We start from the raw sequence: 20,824 nt of genomic DNA on the forward strand, positions 1-20,824 counted from the left end.
TTTCATTGTCGTACAGTTGGATGAAAGTGTGATTCTGTTTACGCAGAGCTTCGTTTGTTGAAGCGGGTCCTCGGGGGAAGCAGCCAAAGTTCAGCGGTAATTCAGCAAACATGCGGTTTCCAAATGTCTATGTCAGCACAAATTAAACTCACAAATCTGGAACATGCACACACAGACACACACACACATACTGGAAATCAATACATTCACAGCCCCTAGTGAACGTTTTAACATTGATTGCATTGGTTGTGATGGCGTTCTGAAACTGCAGCTGCTTGTGCTGTAGCTCCTGCCTCCTTCATTTTTATGACATTATGACCTGAATAGTTTGTGATATCACTTCCAAAAGTTGTGTTTTTGTGTCCAATGTTATCATTCTGAGAAAAGTTTGCGTTCATTTGTTTGCACTGATGTCGACCTTCCAACCCCTACACAAGTATTTGCATTCCACACCCACCAAGAAAACATCAAACTCCTTCTTTTCCAGTCCTGGATAATGTCCTGATAATAATATATGACGTCACGTATTGGCTTTGATTAGCGCTCGCTCAAATGCTTGTTGAATGACCGCAGCTGGGAAACGACAGATGAATCCAAGTGTGGGAGTTTTGGACAGTAACTTTTCTCAAAGCACAACTTTAAGATAATTCATATTACTGTATTCATCATCACATTTAGGAGCAAACACCCCACATCACAGCGGCACGCCTTTTTGCAGCAGCTTCCAAAACGAAGAGTCAACACAGCGACCGGCTCAGTTTTGAAACATGCCGACAGTGTCTGTGCTTTATAGGTATTATCAGCTCAGCTGGAATCTGTCCTCAAACAAATCACTGTATTTGGCTGAAACCGCCGCCTCTTACACTAAGCAGACAAAATTTACCAAACACATGACGTCCTGTGACACAAACAGTCGGCGTCATACCCTCCCCGGTTTGTGGAAAGTTTCCACTAAAACCTGCCCGTTGTGTTTATACATTACTTCTTTTTCCTGTTGTCGTTCTGACTCTGTGACACTACGGGCAACACAGGCCCTCCCTTTGTTTGTCTGTTTTGCGGGCCAGATGTTGTGTGTTCACATGTGTGTACGGTGTCCACATGCATGTAACAGATCAGTGCTCAGAAGAGGAGTAAGGGATAAACATTGTGCACAACCAGGCTACACTGTTACGTCATTTTGCATATTATAAAGAAATAAAAGTCTCACTTCCCTTAAAGCAAGAAAAATCTGACACTGTGGTGAGATCATTCTATTTCCAATAAAAACCAACCTGTTTCTTGATAAGTCTTTTTAGCCGTGTACTAAAACTACCATTGATGGTCCATTTGTTCTCAGTGTACCTGGCAGATGATGGGAGATGAGTGGTATTTTCAGAGTTATGTAACTTAATGGGGGCCACAGTAATTTTACTCTAACAACCGGGCACAGTTAATCCCTTACACTTGTTACCAGACAGCAAATGCACCATGTTCCTCCTGGTTTTTATCTCCTCTGCACGTACACTGCTTATTTCTCTTCAGAGAGCACACGTACTAATGACTGCTGTATGAAAGCCCTGAGGCCACATTTTTGTTGGATTATGGGTAATTCTCAGCTCTGTTTTCCATAAACTGCAGTGGCAGTTACCATTCAGTTACACAACAAATATGAATGCACTGATGTCTCGTCTGTCTGTTCCTCACTGCCTGCCACGTGGCTGACAACGCTAACGTCCACAGGTAGATAGATTCCCCAGAGCCGCTTCATCATCTACCAATCATCTTCAACAGAGTGAGACAGTTTCTGATTAGAGGCAAGATAACTTCCCCTTCAGATGTTGTTGCTATTCTGTGACATCTGTCTGCTATCAAAGCACAGTGACATTCCTGAAGAACAGCACATCACCTGACAGGCGATTTTAACTGGTAACTGGTAAGTATGTCTTTACCAGTCAAACAGTGGGCAATCAGTGGTGCAGATAACCTAATCAATCTATTAATTATTTACACGTCAAACGTTTTCACGTCTCACTGGAAACTGGGGTTAATTTGGTTGGAAAGTGAAGGGTTAATTTAGACTAGTCTAAGTTACATTAAACTATTGTTTTTTACTTCAATTTAATTTCTACATGTCCATGTGAAGCAGGTCCAAACCACAAACTGAATCACATAACTGTTAAAATACTCTTGAACCAACACTTCACCAGTGTTCTTGTTGAGGACAGACTCCATGACTGCAGAGGAAGTTAGCTTAGCTGGGCTAACATGTCTGAGTTAAAGAGTGATAGTAACTGCATGTCCCTCCTCAACCACTGCATGTGAGCTGTGACACGTCCAATGGAGATGTATGGTCAAACAATCAAAGAAAGTAAGAGGACTATAAAAACGTAGCGTTACTTCCTGTTGTGTTGATTATACTTTATTTAAGCGTCATGTTTCTAAATCTGCTTCAATGGGGCTAAAAACAGCAGCTAATGTAAAAACATGCAAAAATAATAACAATTTTTTCTGAAAATCCCTATGTAGACCTGTAACCTGCACATTCTCCACAACCACTGAGCCTGTGTTATTTCATTGAAATGTCTCGTCAAAATAATTAAAGGAAAGACGACATGTTGCACAACTCGTCAAAATACTAGTGTTCTTCCTTTCCTTTTTAATTCTATTGTTTTCACCACTTTCATACCCCCCCTCTCCTTGTCTCTCTTCAGTTTCCCTCTCTACTTCCCTCCCTTGATTCACTCTCTTCTTACCTGCCACTCTCTCTTTAATTTGGCCTTCCTGCTCTCCTTCAATCGCTCATTCAGCATTCCTCACTGTCAGGCAGAGAGGGCTGCTACGTGATGCAGAGCACTGTTAGAAAAAAAAGCCTGTGGGCACGCAGAAGACTTTCACCCGTCCATCCATCCATCAGCAGCCTATTCAGAGCTGTTTCTTTTCCTTTAACTCTGTGATGTGTTATCTTAAACTCTCTCTCAACCATTCAGAAACACAGGAAAAAAACTCAACTGGCTGCTGTAGATCATTCACAAAATATCTGTCTGTAGCGTGAGCGCAGGTTGAGAATGGACTGCCACACTACACAACATCACTGCAGGATATATGGAGCATATACACAATCTGCACATGTGCATGGGCGCGTGTGTGTGTGTGTGTGTGTGTGTGTGTGTGTGTGTGTGTGCATTCACAGATGTCACAGCTGTGTGTTAGTGGGTCATTTCTGAGTATTTCTGAGGTCATCAGTCAACACACTCATCCAGCAGCCTGCAAGGAAGAGTCTATTTATCTGCCTGTGTGTCACTTTTCTGTTTCTTCCTCCGCTGGATACTGTCTGTGACTGTTATGTAGAAAAAGTAAGTTAAAAAGGAAAAATAAAGCAGGAGAAAAGTAAAATTTTGGTCCACATATTTCAAGACCAAGCTCAGAAGAAAAACATCTTCCTTTTGAATGATTTATCTCTGTCTCCATCTTAAGTGATACTCAAACTAAAGCTGTTTTTACCTCAGAAGCTCCTAAACAGCAACGTTCAGCCAAAAACATTTAAATTATATGCTGCATGAAAGTAGGAGGGACACAGAGATTAAACTGAACTGGCTAAAACTGAGCGTTCACGTGTCTCCATACAAGGTTGGAAACCAGCCATTACACGGCCAGGGGCCCACGCTAGTTTAATTTGGCCCCTGGTTCCAACCGCAAAGAGAGGGGGGAGGTGGAAATGTCGAAATCTCACTTTGTTATTTTTTTAAAAGTTTTTTTCCCAGAAAAAAGGGGCTGCCTGTGCTCAGGCCGCACACACAAACAAGCAGTGTGCGAGAGGGAAAGTGTTATCAGGGGAGTGTTTGTGAAAGAGATATTTAGGTATTTGCGGGTGTTGAGGGAGCTTGTACTGACAAGAGTGTGTGTGTGTGTGTGTGTGTGTGTAGAAGAGAGAGAGAGAGAGAGAGAGAGGTGCTTCAGCAACACAATTTTCTGCTACAGTTAAACGCACACACTTGGCCTCAGGATTCTGTAGGAAATTCTTTGCATGTTTTCTCAATGAACCTCAGCCACCCCAAGGACACACACACACACACACACACACACACACGCACACGCACACTTGTACTTCTGTATTTGTGAGGACACTCATTGATATAATGTGTTCCCTAGACCTTTACTCTAACCTTAACCATCACAACTAAATGCCTAACCCTAAAACCAAGTCTTAACCCTCAAACAGCCCTTTGAAGTTGGGAGAACACACACACACACACACACACACACACACACTTGAGAAGATAAGCAAACCAGCCACCCACAGAGATTGTGTGTATCTGTAACAGACCACAAATCCAAAAGCTTTGTATGCTTAATGTCTCAGTGACGACACGGTGGGCGAGGGTGGGCGAGGGTGGGCTTCCTCTGTGGGCTCTGGCTGCTGCAGCTACTGCTGCTGTGGGATCAAGTCACTTCAGGTTAGCCTGGCTGACCAACATATGAGGGGGAGAGAGCGAGCAGTGTTGCTTCACCGCTGGGTCAACTTTAAATCCCCAAAAATACACTTTAGTGGCAGAAATGATTCACAAGGAGATCACTACAAACTACGACTAACAACGACTATTAACTGCAGTTGTACTCATTTCTGATTTGCTTTGTTACGATCAAATATCAGGACACCTCACATTTATGTGAATAAACCCAGAACTATCTGTTGGGTAGATACAACTAGAGATACATGTTTGTTTTTGTAACTTTCGGAGAACTAACCCTTTAATGGTAACATAAGTCTCTAAGTAGTAAAAGAGATACATATATCTTCCTGTGTGCTTAAGAGTAAGTCGGCATGAAAGTGTGAAGCTTTCCTGTTTCGTCTTGCTCTAAGCTCTGAGATCTCAAGCTCAACACAGAGTAAGAATGTTGTGATTTTAGCTCATGAGCGATTGTCCGTGATGACAGGTAAACGTGACTGAGCGTGTGTGTGTGTGTGTGTGTGTGTGTGTGTGTGTGTGTTGGACTGGTTAAGTGTGTGTGTTACAGCTGTGTGTTAGTGGGTCAGCTCCCGCTTCGAGGTCAACGCTCCCATCCGCAGGGAAACCTTCAGTCTGCTGACAAATGGCTTTCGGGCTGACAGAGATAGTGTGTGCATGTGAACATATATGTGCTGCATACGGTATGTTCGTGTGTGTGTGTGTGTGTGTGTGTGTGTGTGTGTGTGTGTGTGTCAGGAAAAACCACAGTTTCTTACATGTTCCAAACTCTCGTCTGTGTGTCTGATCACATGTGCTTCATATATATATATATATATATATATAATATATATATAAATATATATATGAAGCACACACTCATGCTGAAGCAGTTTTGCTTTCTATTATTCCACTGAAATGTTAAATTCCTCAGAGTGTGCACAGTCGCAGCCAACTTCCCAAACACACACACACCTATAGCAGCTCAGTGTTGCTGAGTTTGACAATTTTACAAAATACAGTTATTTGCCTTCTTGCCAGGTGCTGGATGAGAAGATTGATACCACTCTCATGTGTGTACATTCAACACAAAGCTGGAGCCAGCAGTCGGTTAGCTTAGCGCAGCTAGCCTGGCTCTGTCTGAAGGTAAATGAATCTGTCTGCCGGCATCTCTAAAGATCACTGATTTTCAACTTATATCCTGTTTGTTTAATCTGCACAAAATCAAAAGTGTGAAATAAAAAATTTGTGGTTTTAGAAGGGGTCAGGTGCAGGACTGTTTCTCGCCCGAGTATGTATATGTAAATATATATATATACATATATATAATAGAGTATATTTAATATTCCACTGAATTTAACAATCTTCCAGATCTGAGATTGATATTAGCTCCGTTACCCAAAACACTCCATATTGTGCGTGTATGTGTGTTCTTCCTCACCTTCTTGGTGCCCTCCCCCTCCATCTCGGGAGTGCTCGGCGCTGGGGCCCAGAGCATGCTGGGAGCGATGCAGACAGACAGGTTGAAGGCGTTCATCTGGTTGTCGTGGGCGTTGCCTTGGATACAGTGCAGTATGGCGATCACATGTCGCAGGAGAAGCAGGTTCTCGCTTGGCAGGAGGTGCAGCAACCTGAGAGAGTGAAGGAAACGATGGTTAATGACTACAGCAATCATAAAAAAAACAACATCTTGTTCTAAGTTCTTGTTCTCACAGTGTGTGTGTTGCCATGATGTTTGCTGATCTCAGGCTCCACAGGGATTTTTCCACTAACATTTTCATTGTTGCTTTCACATTAGTTGTTTTTTATTTTCTTAAGCAAAAGGAATTCAGTTTGTTGTATTTGGATCTGGAGCAATGCCGCCCTCTCCCTCCGTCTTCCCCTCTCTAGACATAAACAGGGTGCAATTAAAGGAAAAACCAACAAAGTGCCACAGTAAGGTGTCGGGCCACCGCACGCCTCCAGAACAGTCATTTATTCAGGTCTTTCCTTTAATTCGTCTGCAGAATGAAAGCCTGTGTGACTTGTGTGTGTGTGTGTGTGTGTGTGTGTGTGTGTGTTTGTCCTTGTGAGAGAGAGACAGCTGTTACGTTAACAGCAGGATTTTGGCATTAAAATAATTTTTTATTTTTAGGATTTGAAGAGAGAGTTCCTACCTCTGGACAGCTTGCGTCCTCTCCTCCCCTCCCTCCCCCTCCATCACATCCATCCACTGGTCGTACAGATCCACACACAACATGCTGCCCGGGATATTTCGCAGGAAGTCCTGTAAGCAAAAATGATATCATGAAAAATGATTCATTAATTAAAATGTCTTACAGCTATTTACTTTATCAAATAATGATTTTGTATTGGTAACACTTTCATTTAGCTGATTGACTTATCATTTATAATCTTTTTTGTTCTCTGGCCTTCTCTTGAAAAAGCTCGAGCTCAGTAATCAAGACCTGAGTTTATCATTTAGTCTAAAAAAAGGCAAATATAATTCAAAATAATTCAAAAAGTAAAGTTGCATTTGAAGCAGCGTTTTGTATTTTCACTTTAGTAAAAATGAAAAACGATATTATATTAAAAATCAATAAACAATTGAGTCAGCGTGCCACAGAACGTTCATGAAACACCTTGAGGAATTCACAGAAAAGGCATCATCAAGATAATAAGGTCAAAAAGTAAAATACCACACTATCAAAAGCATAGAATGAGACAACGAGGAAGTAAGAGCAAAGACACTAACTACGGTTCTTCCTGAATGGAAACTCTTTCATAGTACTGTATATGAAAGGATCCCTTCAGTAACATTAGTGTAATATGAAAGCATCCATATTACTTAAAGCACTTAAGTTATTAATAGGATCAGGCATCAATTAATTTTCAGTCAGTGGACTAACTGATTAACAATAACATCGTTTTTGTCCCAGGTGGTGGACTATCCTTGCCCACTGTGCAGAACACAGGTAAAGCACAGCAAAGTCAAAGAAGCAAGATGAATCAGCTTTGTAAACCCCCCCCCCCCCAAACACCCAAACCACCTCAGCTGCTCCCTGGATGCCCGCTGCTGCAGCGACTGTTTGGCCTGGATGTGGAACAATGCTGCACCTTGTGTGTGTGACTGGCAGCCTGCCTGGCTGTGCAGAGACAGATTATCCTGTCTGGACTTATGTGACTTTGGACGCACATCAGTCGATCCTGCTTTCTGTTGTCTGGTTTCAAACGAGTGAGACAGGGCAGAGCTGTGTGTGGTTGTGTGTGTGTGTGTGTGTGTGTGTTACCTTGAGGACAGCAGCAATGATGAACACGGACTGGTGCGAGATGTCTGGGTCCTCAGTCCCACTGTCCAGTCTGTCCCGCAGCTCCCGGCAGGCTTTGGCCCCGGCTGACCGCCTGAAGACGCCCCTGGTGTAGGGCCCCTCCAGGTACAGGAACACCAACATGTCCTGGAGGGAACAAGGAAAAGAAAGATTACACACATAAAATCTCTTCATACTAACTTTTCATCAATATTCTGAAAGGAGCAGCAATTAAGTAAATTGATCTGCTCATTCCCTGTTTGCTTGGTTTATTGCGGGTTCATCGTTTCCTAAAATCAGAATTTCTCCAGGACAAATGTGATGAATCTGTCTGACTTATTTCCTGCAGCCTCAAATGGGTTTTCGTTATTTACAAAGAAGAAGAAGAACTCGACGGAGATCCAGTTTGGCCTTTTTAAAATGGTTCTCTGCAGCACCATATCATCGGAGAGGAAACATTTTTTTTCCGAGTGTAGAGTCTGAATTGCTTATGCAACAGATGGGGTTTCACTTCTCTGGTAATTCCAGCAACTACTTCTGTCTTTAACCTGACCCATTTATGTGAGCCATACACAACAGTCTAAACATGAGCAGGTGGCGAGTGTCATTAATTAATTCATAATGCAGTGATCTTATAGTAGCAGTACGCAGCGATAGAGCTGCAGTATATCAAACAAAAGCTCCAAAACATCTAGAAATGAACCGACTTCCTCTTCCCCCTCCGCAGCTACCATACACTGTCGAGCCCCAAATCATCCCGTGACCCCCTCCAGACAGGGTCCTGACCCCTCCTGCTGGCGTACATGACCCTCCACTTGGCTCACCATGACAGGCTTGGGCAGGCCGTGGTCGGGAGAGCAGATGGAGCTCAGGGGTCGTCCGAACAGCCGTCCCTGAGTGGGAGAGAGCGAGGTCGGGGACAGGGGCAGGCCGTCCAGCTGTGTGCTGGAGCCTCTCCAGAAAGGCCAGTTGATCAGAGACCTCTTCCTCTTAAAAGACTTCTGCTGACCAGGTTCTGCGGGTAAGACGGAAGAGGAAGAGGTGAGCTGTGGCTTCAGATTGCGCGCAATATCCAGCAGTGCTTAATGAGTCACCACCTCACTGCAAAACTGTGACATTCTTTATGTAATGTTTGTTTTTTTGTTATAATGGCTTTAATTTTCTTAGCACCTGATTTGTTAAGGAGCCAGCCTCGAAGTCATGCACATGAACACAGCATAATGCAAAGAAATGAAACTCATATATACGGCGAACTGATCTGCTAAATTTCAGAAACATAATTACATCCTGAAAAAAAAGTGATGAAGGTGTGGGTGAGACATAGAGACAAAGATGGACAGTGTGAAACAGAGAAAGACACCAGAAAAGGCAGAAGAAGAAAGAACCATTGATTCAGTGTTTGAGAGAAACATATGTAGACCTGCCCTCACGCTCCAGAGAACCATTTAATTTGAAGTGTGTCTCTGTGCGCGCCGGTGCGTGTGTGTGTGTGTGAAATGACATCTATGGAGCCCTCTGTGTGTGTCTTACGGCTTATGACTGTGTGTTCCTTGTTGAGGGCTCAGTGGTGCCAGGTCACAATGTCTACCTGTGTTGTGTTTGTGTTTGTGTGTTCGTCTGCAGGTGAGTCTTCTCTGTGTCTACGTGTTCTCTCTGACAACAGCTCAGTGTGTTTCTGCAGTGACGTTCTGCAGACATGTTAATGAGAATGTACATTAAGTATTTAATGTTTTAAAAAAATGACTTAAACCCAACAAATTCTAGCAACGTTGATTTGCAAACATTCGTGAAATGATAACATTGATGTTATTAAGCGACTGTGATTTGTATCTAAGGGTCCCACCCTTAGATACTCTCTCCCAACAAACGGAGGATTCTTTCAGTGGGTGGAGGACCCAGCAGCACCAAACAGGGCCCAAAAAAATATGTGGCATGCCTCACACAGAATCCATTATTTAACAATCTGCCGTGGCGTCATGCCCTAATACACTCTGGAACAAAGTTCAGCGGTAACAGAATTACTGGTGTGCTCTGGCACCTCTCAGCAGGCCTCGCCATCGCTGAGAAAACATCACCTCGCTGTAAATCAGGCGTTACATCATTACAGCAGTCAGGGAATAGTTTCAGAGAGGAGGAATGAGGAGACGGAGACAGACTGCTTGTCAACTGGGTGGGCAATGTCTGTCATGCTACAGTAACCTTCTGCTGGCGTGTTACAAAACAGGTGCTACATGGAGTATTTCTCCTCATGGGCAATAAAACACAAGACCAGGCACGACTACTTTAGCCGAGTCTTCATACAATCAGGTCAATGTTGCTTTCTCTTCTTAACCTTAACCAAGTCGTTCTTGTTTTAACCAATCCGGCTCCTTTATCTAAACTTAAAGGAGCTATATGTAAGTTTTGCTATCACTACATAGTCATCGTTAGCATTAACAGCTGTTTACTTACCAGTCTAGAAGAAACGTTACGAGTTCAGCATCAAACTTCATTCCTTCACTTGTCAAGAGCTGTCTCCAGTGGTTGAAATCAACTTTCGTGTTTTGCTTCTATTTCTGTTACTTCTTTTCTTCTACTGAGGTTAGCATGTTAACCAGCTAGCTAACCCTGGCCCTGTCGGACCATCTCGTCTTTCTTCAGGCTGCCCTGAAGAAGTGGCGCTGCTCAGAGGATTAATCTTAACATCTTGTCTTGTAAACCCAACGATGGCTGAAGCTCTTGGAGAGACTGGTGCGTAAACAGCTGTTAATGCTAACATTAGCTATGTAACAATAGCAAAACTTACAAATAGCTCCTTTAACCAAGTCGTTGTTTTACCTGCCACTTTAACGCCACATCAGAAAACTTTGTTTTGGCTGTCAGTACCCTACTTCTTGATATTTTTACACAACCAAAATAAGTAAAGTAGGTCCTCTTCCTATGCATGAAACAAACTTTGATAGATTCTCTTAGATTCTTCCACATTGACCTGACTTAATAAATTAAAACTGCCATCCAGAGCATGAACCACCTGGACGTCTGGTGGTGATCAGGCTCTGTGGGATGTGAGAACAGGGAGACTTCTGACCTCTTCCAGGGACGGACAAGCTAGTTTTACGGCTAATGGAATAGGAAGAGAATAGACCTCTTGCCACGAGTGAGTATGCACCATCTTTATTTTGAATATCTGGCATAATTATGGGCTGTGAGCAGGCTTTTTTTTTGGTACCAGTTAAAATGTGTTGATAGCCTCAACTATTGAGCACTATCAGGAGTGTTGAAGAATGAACACCTGAAAAGGGGGCTTCTACCAGGACTACCCTCAACACACATGCACACACACATGTTCATTAGCTTTCGAGTTTGGGTGTGAGCGATTAAGCCTCTATGGCGGTCCGGCTGGTATGGAGTGATTATGTAAGATGCTGTTATGCTTGAGCAAAGGAATCTGAGGCGAAGCTTGTGGTTGGCAAACTGGAGCCTCTTTGACTGGAAAACACACTTTTTCTTCTCAACTTGTTTTCCTTTAAAACTCATCTCGTCCTTTTTCCATCCCGCTCTCTGCATCCGCAGCTCGTCCTCGCTCCTGTCTTCCGTCCTCTTGTTTTTATTTCTCCTCCACCTCCTTTTTCTGCCCCTCTAATTTTTGAGGTGCCCTTTTCAGTCTGCCCCTCTGTAAATTCCTCTTTCTCTATCTGTTGTAGTCTGTTGTTTCTTTTTCCTTCACCTCCACTGACCTTCAGATTTACTCAATAGCTGTGTCACCTCTTTTCACTTTCCATCTTCCTATTCTCACACTCATCCGTCCCTTCTGGGGTTTCTTCCCCTTTGTCTGGCTGATGTTTTTCTTATTCTGACACTGCGTCTGTCCTAACCCCTGCTGTAACCCCTTGTCCGCTAAAATCTCCTTTCCCACCGTTCTCGATGACTCCTTTTCTTCTTGTTCGACTATTGATTCATACTCAGAACCAACAACACGACTGTACGCCTCTGAGTGTCGAAAACCAACACAAACAAAGTGAAATGGTTTATGTAAGAAAAACAAATTCTGAGGAGGTACTTTCTGTTCTGCATTAATACTTCTGTATCCTCATACTTCTTCCCGTGGTTTCACAGAGCGAGATTTATGGATGGATTCTTGACATTGACCAACCACCTACTTGGAAACCACAACTGTCATATTGAGGAAAACACTCATATTTTTCAGACACACCGGTTATAAATAAAATAAAATGAAATAAAAATAAGGAGATTAACTTTTAAAGTTTTCAGTTTGGAAGCAGTTTTGCTCATTTTCTTCACAGAAAAAATTTGTTTTTATCCAAATTAGACCCAAAAAATAAAATAAAATAACAGCATGTCGGCTTCCCTTGGCCAGATAGCGTCAGAGACGGTTCACTGATATTAACATGAACATGCTGCAGAATTTCTTGGTTTTAAAGTCGCCCACATATAAAACTGACCATGATTCTGAAATATACTTTTGTTCTGGAAAATGTCTCATGACTCCCCAAAACGTCATCATCGGCCTTACCTATAAGTTGAGCCTGTCCTGGGGCAACCTTGCTGGGTTTGAGGATGAACTGGCACTGGGTGTCCGGAGGGAGACACTGGTCCAGCAGCAGCACCCCTGGACAGTCTGTGGGGCTCGTTGGATCCCTCCCTACTCCTCCTGCTAGTCCTCCACCACTGCTCCCGCCGTCCCGAATGTGGCTCATCTTGATGCTAAAGGGAAACTCGTGGCCTGAATGAGAGGTCAGGGCCCAGAGGTTAGAGGGGAAGGGTCTGGTATGCGCATGGTCTGTGCATATCACATGGAGCCAAAGTAAAAAATCTGATCCAAATTAGGGCAGAACTAGCGTTGTGCAATGACAAATCACTAATCTGGAGTTGGGATGTTAGGAATTCAGTGTGAACTACAGAACAAAAGATTATGGTAACAAAATGTCACTGAAATACCGCTGTGTCACAAAACTAACTGCTCTGAAATGTTCCCAGATGTTGAGTTTTTGGCGCACCACTTCTGTTTGTTCAGTAGTGACCCCCCACTATGGTTATTCTCTGAATTAGAACTGCCTGTTCAGCCAAAATATTCGTTGTGGGAGGGATGAGACAGGATGTTTTTTGTTAGACTTTAATGAACATACATGTGTTTTCCTAAATGTTAAACCGCACCATGAGTGAAGATGAATTCGTTTCTTAAAAGCATCTTGAAAGGAAAAAGATTTCGATTTCTTTCTTTTTATATCGCTCACTTTTTTTCTGGTTGTGTTTTATCGAGAAGGTTTTACATAGTAATGTCTACAACAGGTGGGCTCACCAATGAGAGGGTATGGAGGGTCGTCCTTGCTGGAGCTCACCCACAACCGGTGGTCTTTGACGCAACCCTAGACAGAGAAAAAGCAAATCTGGTTTTGTTGCTTTTACTTTCCAAAGTATCTTCATAAATGCACATCTGTAGTGAACAGAAAGCTCCACAAACACTGTAGAGCTTCATTTTAAAACAAATGTTTGTGCTATTTTATAAAATTACTAATTTATATGTTAATTTGAAATTTTTTAAATGTTAAACTTGCTATGTTTATTTATATATGGCCACATTTAAATAGATGCTATTCTACAAAATGTTGTAAAACACTACAAATCTTGGGAAAAAGTGTCAAATCACAATACTGTGTATACAGGCTTCACACGCTGGAAATCCTTTTTTCAGACAGTCTAGTATTGATACTCTCAGCCATCGGATGCAGATGTTTAACAGAACTTATTTCTAAAGTCCAGACTGGAAAGTTACAGTAGAGGCTATTTTTTCACATCACTGATTCGCCTGAAACTGTTTTTAACATCACTTCAAAGTACAGTCACTAGATATTAAGCTGAGCATCAACAGCGGTCTTTGGTTACTCACCGATATGCCGAACTGCAGCAGAGCCATGCGGATGACATCAGTGGTGCTGTCAGTGTTGCTGACCGCGAGCGTCTTGGCCTGGTGGAAACATTTTGGAGACATTACGGAAATATGTAGCCGTTTGTGTGCTAATAAATGATAGCACTGCTGCCGATGTCATTAATTACCCACTTAAGGACAGACCAGGCGATCAGACAATATTCATTTCTGTGCTGACAGAAGCAATACAGAGGGAAAGAGGAGAAGCTTACATATGCACAGTTTCCAATATCCTTTGCAAATATCTTGAGTGGAATGGTCTTGGGGTCATCCTTCTCTTTTCCCTCAATTATCCGACTGAGTGTGGAGGAAAAACAAAGGAAGGAAGTCAGCGTTAAAATAAAAAGAGCATTTGAATATAAGTTAAGTTCATTTGGCCAGTCCAGTACTGTGATATGTGATATACTGTATATATATATATATATGATATTTATGTCAAATTAATCTTAGCTGTAAATATAGTATATGCATTAGCTTGACTGTATCGTGGTGGTTCAGATCTTATAACCTTCGTCAGGCCACTTGATTTCTTTGAATTCACAATGTGATAACTCTAATTCACTTTGAGATGGCTTCTGTTAACCACTTCTGTTACATCCAAATCTAATCTTTTATGCCCTGTAAGTGAAATTTGATTTGCAAAATAAACTTTGGGCTAAAAAGACTAAAACAAACCACTGCAAACAAAGAATTATAAGGTTTAACCAAGCACTTACCTTTTGATGAGCACCAACCATTTGTCCTTGTGCTCCTCGGAGCTGAAGAGAAGTAAACAGAGCGACACAACATAATCAGAGGAAATCGTGTTAAACGCAGTTGTCTGTTTTGCTCTGTTATGTAACTCCAGTTAGATAAAAACCACAGACTTCACCCCAGGACATGACTGGATTCTTTCTGATTGAAATTGAAACGGGTGGGTGTGAGTGTGCACAATGGAGGCAGGTGCAAATGTACAGCAGATTATATACAAATGTATTTGCATGTTTGTTCCTGCTGTGCGTGTGTGTGGTTATCTACTCCAGCCTTAATGTTGGTGGGTTCAGTGGCTTTACGACTGACTTAAGGGTTTATGGATTTTGTGGTTGCGTGTTCAGTGTTTTTAGTTCCCCTCTGTGATGTACATCTGAACCTCAGAACTCAGTGTACTCTTTCAGAAGTATAGTGAGTGACTCAGAGAGACATTTTAGAGATGTATTTAGCGTGCTTGGGATGAATAACTATCATGCAACTGTCAGCATGTTATGTAAGAGGAAATGAAATTACATTTTGCTCTTGTTTGATTAAATTAAAGATAATCTAGAAAAAATAAAACTATGGCTCATTTTCCAGACATTCTTCTTCTTGAATGTGAAAAATTTGCTCTTGCTGTACTGTGAGAGTGTGAGTGTGTGCGTGTGTGAGTGAGTGTGTGTGTGTGTGTGTGTGTACCTGAAGGTGGCCACACAGTTGCAGGTGGGCCAGCCCATGACAAAGCTCCTCTCTGGGTTGGTGCTTCCTTCACACACCTCCTCCATGCAGTTGGCGGTCCACATCTCACACACTCGGACTTGGGCCTTCACTTTGAAATGAGTGGGAGACCTGTAAAAAAAATAAAACAGTGTGCTACACATGCTTCACATGCCCCAATGTGATTGCCAAATTGCTAAATTAACAGTATAAAACTTAAACATTAAAAAAAAAAGAAAACAAAAAATCTTCACTTTTGAGAAGTTGAAATCTATTCATTTCCTGTGCATCTGCAAACCAATTAACTGACTTGTCATTTCAGCTTTAGACTCTGCAGCAAATACATTCTTCAAAAATGGCTTCCCGAAATATTTGTGTGTGAAAAACTGAAAAATTGAGTCCTCCTTTATCAAGGAGTTCCACTGGGAACTTACTTAGAGCCCCTTTAGTTTGAATCTGGCTCAGTTTTTGTCAAATAACATATTTCCATAAACCTCTGACATATGGCAATCTTACAAAAAACTTAATATAGAAGCAAAATATTAAAAGATTGGGCTATTTTCAGAGGTTAAACACAGGCACAAGTGTATTTATGCACCACTACATCTGTGATTACAGAGGAGAAAACTCCAAGTGCACACATGTGGAATGCACACATCCTCTCCCTGCTATTACACAGATATAAAGCTACACAAATGCACATACGCACAAACTAACCTCTTCTCCATCTCTTTCTTTTAAACACGCACATGCCAACACACATTCCTCTAGCTCACCCTGAGTTCAGCCACAATGTAATAAAGCCAATTATAGCGTATACTTTCTGTGCTGGAAGGGTCAGCTCCACCCACTGGCACATGACTCCCGGGACAGACCACAGAGGTCCTGCTGTGTCTGAACTGAGGGGTGTGTATGTACAGTAAATACATAAGTACACAGAGCTGAAGTCTGTTTCCGTCTCTACATGCCTATGTGTTTATGTGTGTGCATTAGTGCATGCATGCGTGTGTGTGTGTGTGTGTGTGCGTGCGTGTTTGGACTTCAAAAACATCAGTGTGCACTTTAAGTTTCTATTTTTGTATGTGTGTGTGTGTGTGTGGTGTAGTTTGTGGGTGGGGAGCCCCGTACTGTAGACCCAAGGCAGGCCAGTGTGGCTTTGATCTGAGCCAGGCTTCATATGGATTTAATTGGTTGGGAAATAATTACATACTGGGGAAAAATGAGTGAGAGAGAAGTGAAAGAAGCGGAGCAGTGAGGGAAGGAGAGTGGAGGGAAAGATGCAGCTCCATCCTCAACAGTTTATTGTTTGATATCAGTGTTAGACGAACAAATAGGAGCAGATGAAATGTTGCTTCTTGGTGTCTCAAATTTGTTTTACTATTTTTTCCTGTTTATGTCTCTTTGTTTCCATTTTCCATCTCACTCACACAGCCACATAAACAGACACTCACGTATTCTCTCTGTCATTTCACAAAACACAGAGGGAAACTTACTTGGCCTTGGCGACGAGCAGTGTGTCTGTGAAGAGGAAGAGGTGTCTCTCCTGCGTCTGCAGGCCTGTCTTTAGCTGCGTCTGGGCGTGACCCAGGAACAGGCGGCCTGGACACTCGGCCAGGAAGGCCTGGACAAGGGGACATGACTCTGGGCTGACTGGCGTCAGGCAGCTTTCCCTAGGGGGACAAACCCGAGACAAACACACAACACACACAAACAGCATCAAATACTCCATTGATCCCCAAAGGACAAATTTGTGGTTTGGATGTGTTTGAATGTTAGCATGTCTCTGAATAGGTTTTGAACCCCAACATTGGCTGTGGTTGGGCTCAAACTCTCTTCACCTCCCTCAACAGCTACTGTAAAACTACCACTGAGCAAAGCACTGAGCCTCATACAGACTGTAAAACTATGCATTTTCAGGGAGATCTCTCTTTTCAAGCTTCAAGACTAAAATACAAAAGGTGCATCAGCTAAATAGGATATAATTTAAATATAACAAGATCACAGCTGAACACAATATACTCATACACATACAAACACACACATTTGATGTGGGGAGAGTCATACTGTATACTCTCCTTTAATCCAGGGTTTTAACTGTGCTGAATTTGCACTAGGGGATTTTCCGCAACTCCAGAGCGCAGAATAACGATAGAGCAGCAAACATGTAACTAAAACACATGAGGCCCATGTTGCCGTGAACCAAACTTGGAAGAGGCTGAGAAAAGACCAGTGTCCAAACAGCTCGTACAGCCTCGTTAAAGTCCAACAGTGGAATATTTACCTCATTATTTACTGCATTTTCTCTTTACTGATTCCTCACAGTTGCTGCCACACACATAATCAAGCACTGTCAGTAAAATAAATATTGGACTTTTGGACCCGCAGTGCAATCGTTTGGCTACAAATCATGTGTTATGTTGCATAAGCTGGTTGGAAAAAAAAATCAGTTTGACATTGTTTGGAGCTGCACAAAGACAAATAGTCAGAAAAGGCTGAGAGAGGCTCCTGCCAGCGTCAATGGGACCTCTACTGTTAAACATGGGGTAAATAGTGACTGACTGCCATTTCATTTTGCAATGAATCGTTCATCCAGAAACCTCTGGTCCGTCTCTTTTGTCTTTTCCTTTTCTTCTTTCAATAAATCACTTCATGAAAACTCTTTGTAAAAGTTCTTTAAGAATACTTGCTTGCGAGTTACAGAAATACTTTCATTTTAATTAAAATTGTCTTTCTTGTATCTTTTTCCCTGCTGTCAATATGTGCCACTGATGGACAGATGTAAACAGTGGGGAATTTTTGGAGGAAGAGGAAATCGTTTGAGAGCTCCATCCTTTCCTGTTTACCCTCCACCACTAGATAAAAGACCTACATCTCCACTTACTCACACATATACACATTTTCTATCTCTGTCTCTGCCTTTCTGTGTCTCTTTCATGCACACAAACATGCACACACTCTCTCTTGCCTTCTCACGCATGCACACACCCACTTCTTAACATAGTTTCTACCTCTTCTTATAAATGCACATCCTTGAGGAGTACACACACACACACACACACACACACACTTCTGTTGGTAAGCCCCTTCAACAAAGCGCCAAGAAGTAGTCCAAGCCTTACAGGGAGGACAGAGAAGCTTGAATTCTCTGATACACCAAAATCCTTCCAGCTACATTGCGTAAGTGATCGGTTACGTAATTAATTAACGAAGAACAGACGACTGCGCTGGAGTGCTGGAGTCCCTTTTTCATCCGTCTTTGTGCGCCCTCCAAAAATAAATCCAAAGGCAGCTGAGTGAATTCAATTAAAAGGCATGAATGTAGGCAATTAAGCATTGAGGGTTGGCGGGATACGAAGAGTAAAGAAAATACGTCCTTTTCTTTCTGCTTTTTTGTTTTTTTACTTACTGTATCAAACACATGAAAACATGCTGCTTTAACAGTTACGTACAGAACTGATAGTTGCAAAACAATCAGCTATTGTTCCTGGAAATATTTTCCATGTGTTACACTGTGAAATGATTTCACCCCGATTAGAAAACATTTACATAACTCATGCACCATTCCACTTCTCTAAATCAAGCATTTCTTTCTTACTTTGTCAGGGAGATAAGAGGCTAACGCATGTAAATCTTCATTTTTGGTGTCAGCTCCTCCAGCTCGATGTCATTCTGTGATATGCCTCGATATTTCACCCTTTCCCTTTGTTTAAATTTCTTCTGCAAAGTTAAAAATGAGTCTTCTCTGTCCTTGACAGAGAAGACTCATTTTTTCAAAGCTGTGTCAGCCGGGGTGAAACACCGCTGCAGGGGAGATTTTTTTGGGCTCCTTGATTAAGTTGCACTGGGATTTTCAATTCAATTCCCATTGAGCTTATCAACTGCACACATCCTCGTCTGTTCTTATTGTCAAAGGAGATCCGGGAAATGGTCCTGTCAGCCCACACACACACACACACACACACACACACACACACACACACACACACACACACACACACACACACACACACACACACAAACACACACACACACACACACACACACTTATGCATATGGACAAACCTTCCTGTAAAGCCCCTTTCACATCTCGCTGCCCCAAAAAAGACAACATCTTCCGTATTCACCACACATCCCTCCCTCCTGAATGTGAGATTGACAGCTGAGCCGGCCGTCCTTTGAAATCTGATTGATGAGCAGTTAATGGCTCCATTGTACGTCATGTGATGTTGATAAATTGAGTGCTCGGCCCGCCCGCACATACATGGCCACCTTTGTCGAGGCACGGCTCTGTGGGGAGAACTGTTGACTTTTTGCAACACAATAAGGGGCCGATGTACAAAGAGGCGCACATCACCGCATACTAATGTCACAATGTCCCAGCGTGAATATCTCAGCAGCACCGGGCGAGATGTGTTTATGAAGGTTTTTACATCTTATCAGCATGAAACACAAAGTGGGATTTTGATAAGACAAATTTGCCTAAGAGAGCTTTCTGTCCTTAGACTCCATTAGGAGTTGAATCATAACATAGACAAAAAGAAAACAAAAACAATATAAATATAAAAGCACATTTGATTCACTCAGTGCTTAAATCCTGGAGGCTGGGTTCCAAAGATGAGTTCAGTCTTCCAACAGGTGTAAGTACAATACACCCTGAGGACAACAGCTGGACAAACAGCTGTAACTTTCTCCTCTCTCTCGCTGTTGATCTTTTCCTTCTTCTCCGTTCTTCTTCTTTGCCAACGTGTCCATCATCCCATCTCACTTTCTTCTTCTTCTATCTCTCCTACACCACTTATCCAACTCGTTTTTTCTCTTTCTCTCTCATTCAATTAAGCTATTAAGTTTCATCTATTAAAAAAATACCAAGACCTTAATAAACCTAATAGCTTAAATAACTGCCTCATTAGCATAACTCAAACTTTTACATCTCTTATCCACTGCACTGCTCCACAGTGACCGGCAACACCGTCACTGTGCAACAGCGTGACGTCACCTCAGCTGTCAAATGGTCGACCCTGACTGAGCAGACGGACTCCCTCCGGCCAGCCGTGACACACACTTATATAACTCTGTCCATCTGTTCAGCTTTATTAATAACCCTGCAAGTGACCCTGTGTGTGTGTCCATGTGTGTGTCAATGTGGACGCCATATTGTCCGTATCATCAGTTTGTTTTTTTTTTGTTTTTTTTTTATAGCAAATCTGATCAACCTGGCGTCTCAGTTCATTTTCAATTTCCAAGAGGCATTATCAACAGTTGCCATTTAAACTTCCTCCTGGAGAGACCTACGACCAATCAGAACAATGAAACGTGTAATGTAGCGCAGAGTTGGTAAATTCAACTTTTACCAAATCCCGTCAGTTGTTCTGCAAACACATCTGTCTTATCAACAGACGCTGTGAGTGCAGTTGTTTCTTCTTCTTTTGGAGCAAATATACCGTCCAGATTCAATAGACATCTACACATCAGCGGCAGCCATCTTGCCACGCCCATCTGCAAGCGCAAATAAGCATGAGCGCTCTGATTGGTCTGGTTTCCAGGTTAAACCCTGACTCCTTCACGTTTTACGTTTTTATGGCATCAACCCGAGAGGAGAGCGACAGAAGTGATGATGATTTACTGAAGATGTGTGTGCATGCGTGACTATGTGTATCTTTATAGGAATTTGTGTATAGAAAGTCAGAGAGTGTGTGTGTGTGTGTGTCTGAACTTGTCCGTGTGTGTGTCTCTGCATCGGG

The 20,824-nt window shown here is 42.4% G+C and overlaps 1 protein-coding gene across 1 annotated transcript in view; it reads right to left on the minus strand.

The window, feature by feature from the left end:
* The window catches only part of LOC111218826 (rho GTPase-activating protein 20-like), a 33,452-nt gene that overhangs the window by 5,001 nt on the left and 7,627 nt on the right, over window positions 1-20,824 (minus strand). The window contains exons 3-13 of the mRNA XM_022741301.1: window positions 16,577-16,753; window positions 15,066-15,215; window positions 14,354-14,395; window positions 13,850-13,934; window positions 13,599-13,676; window positions 13,011-13,077; window positions 12,225-12,434; window positions 8,536-8,726; window positions 7,694-7,858; window positions 6,581-6,690; window positions 5,866-6,055 (exon numbers count right to left, since the gene is read on the minus strand). Coding sequence (XP_022597022.1) covers window positions 5,866-6,055; window positions 6,581-6,690; window positions 7,694-7,858; window positions 8,536-8,726; window positions 12,225-12,434; window positions 13,011-13,077; window positions 13,599-13,676; window positions 13,850-13,934; window positions 14,354-14,395; window positions 15,066-15,215; window positions 16,577-16,753 — 1,465 coding nt within the window. The remainder of the gene's footprint in view (window positions 1-5,865; window positions 6,056-6,580; window positions 6,691-7,693; window positions 7,859-8,535; window positions 8,727-12,224; window positions 12,435-13,010; window positions 13,078-13,598; window positions 13,677-13,849; window positions 13,935-14,353; window positions 14,396-15,065; window positions 15,216-16,576; window positions 16,754-20,824) is intronic.

This window comes from Seriola dumerili, unplaced genomic scaffold, assembly GCF_002260705.1.
Source record: "Seriola dumerili isolate Sdu_G_001 unplaced genomic scaffold, Sdu_1.0 BDQW01000052.1, whole genome shotgun sequence".
NCBI classification, from domain to species: Eukaryota; Metazoa; Chordata; class Actinopteri; order Carangiformes; family Carangidae; genus Seriola; species Seriola dumerili.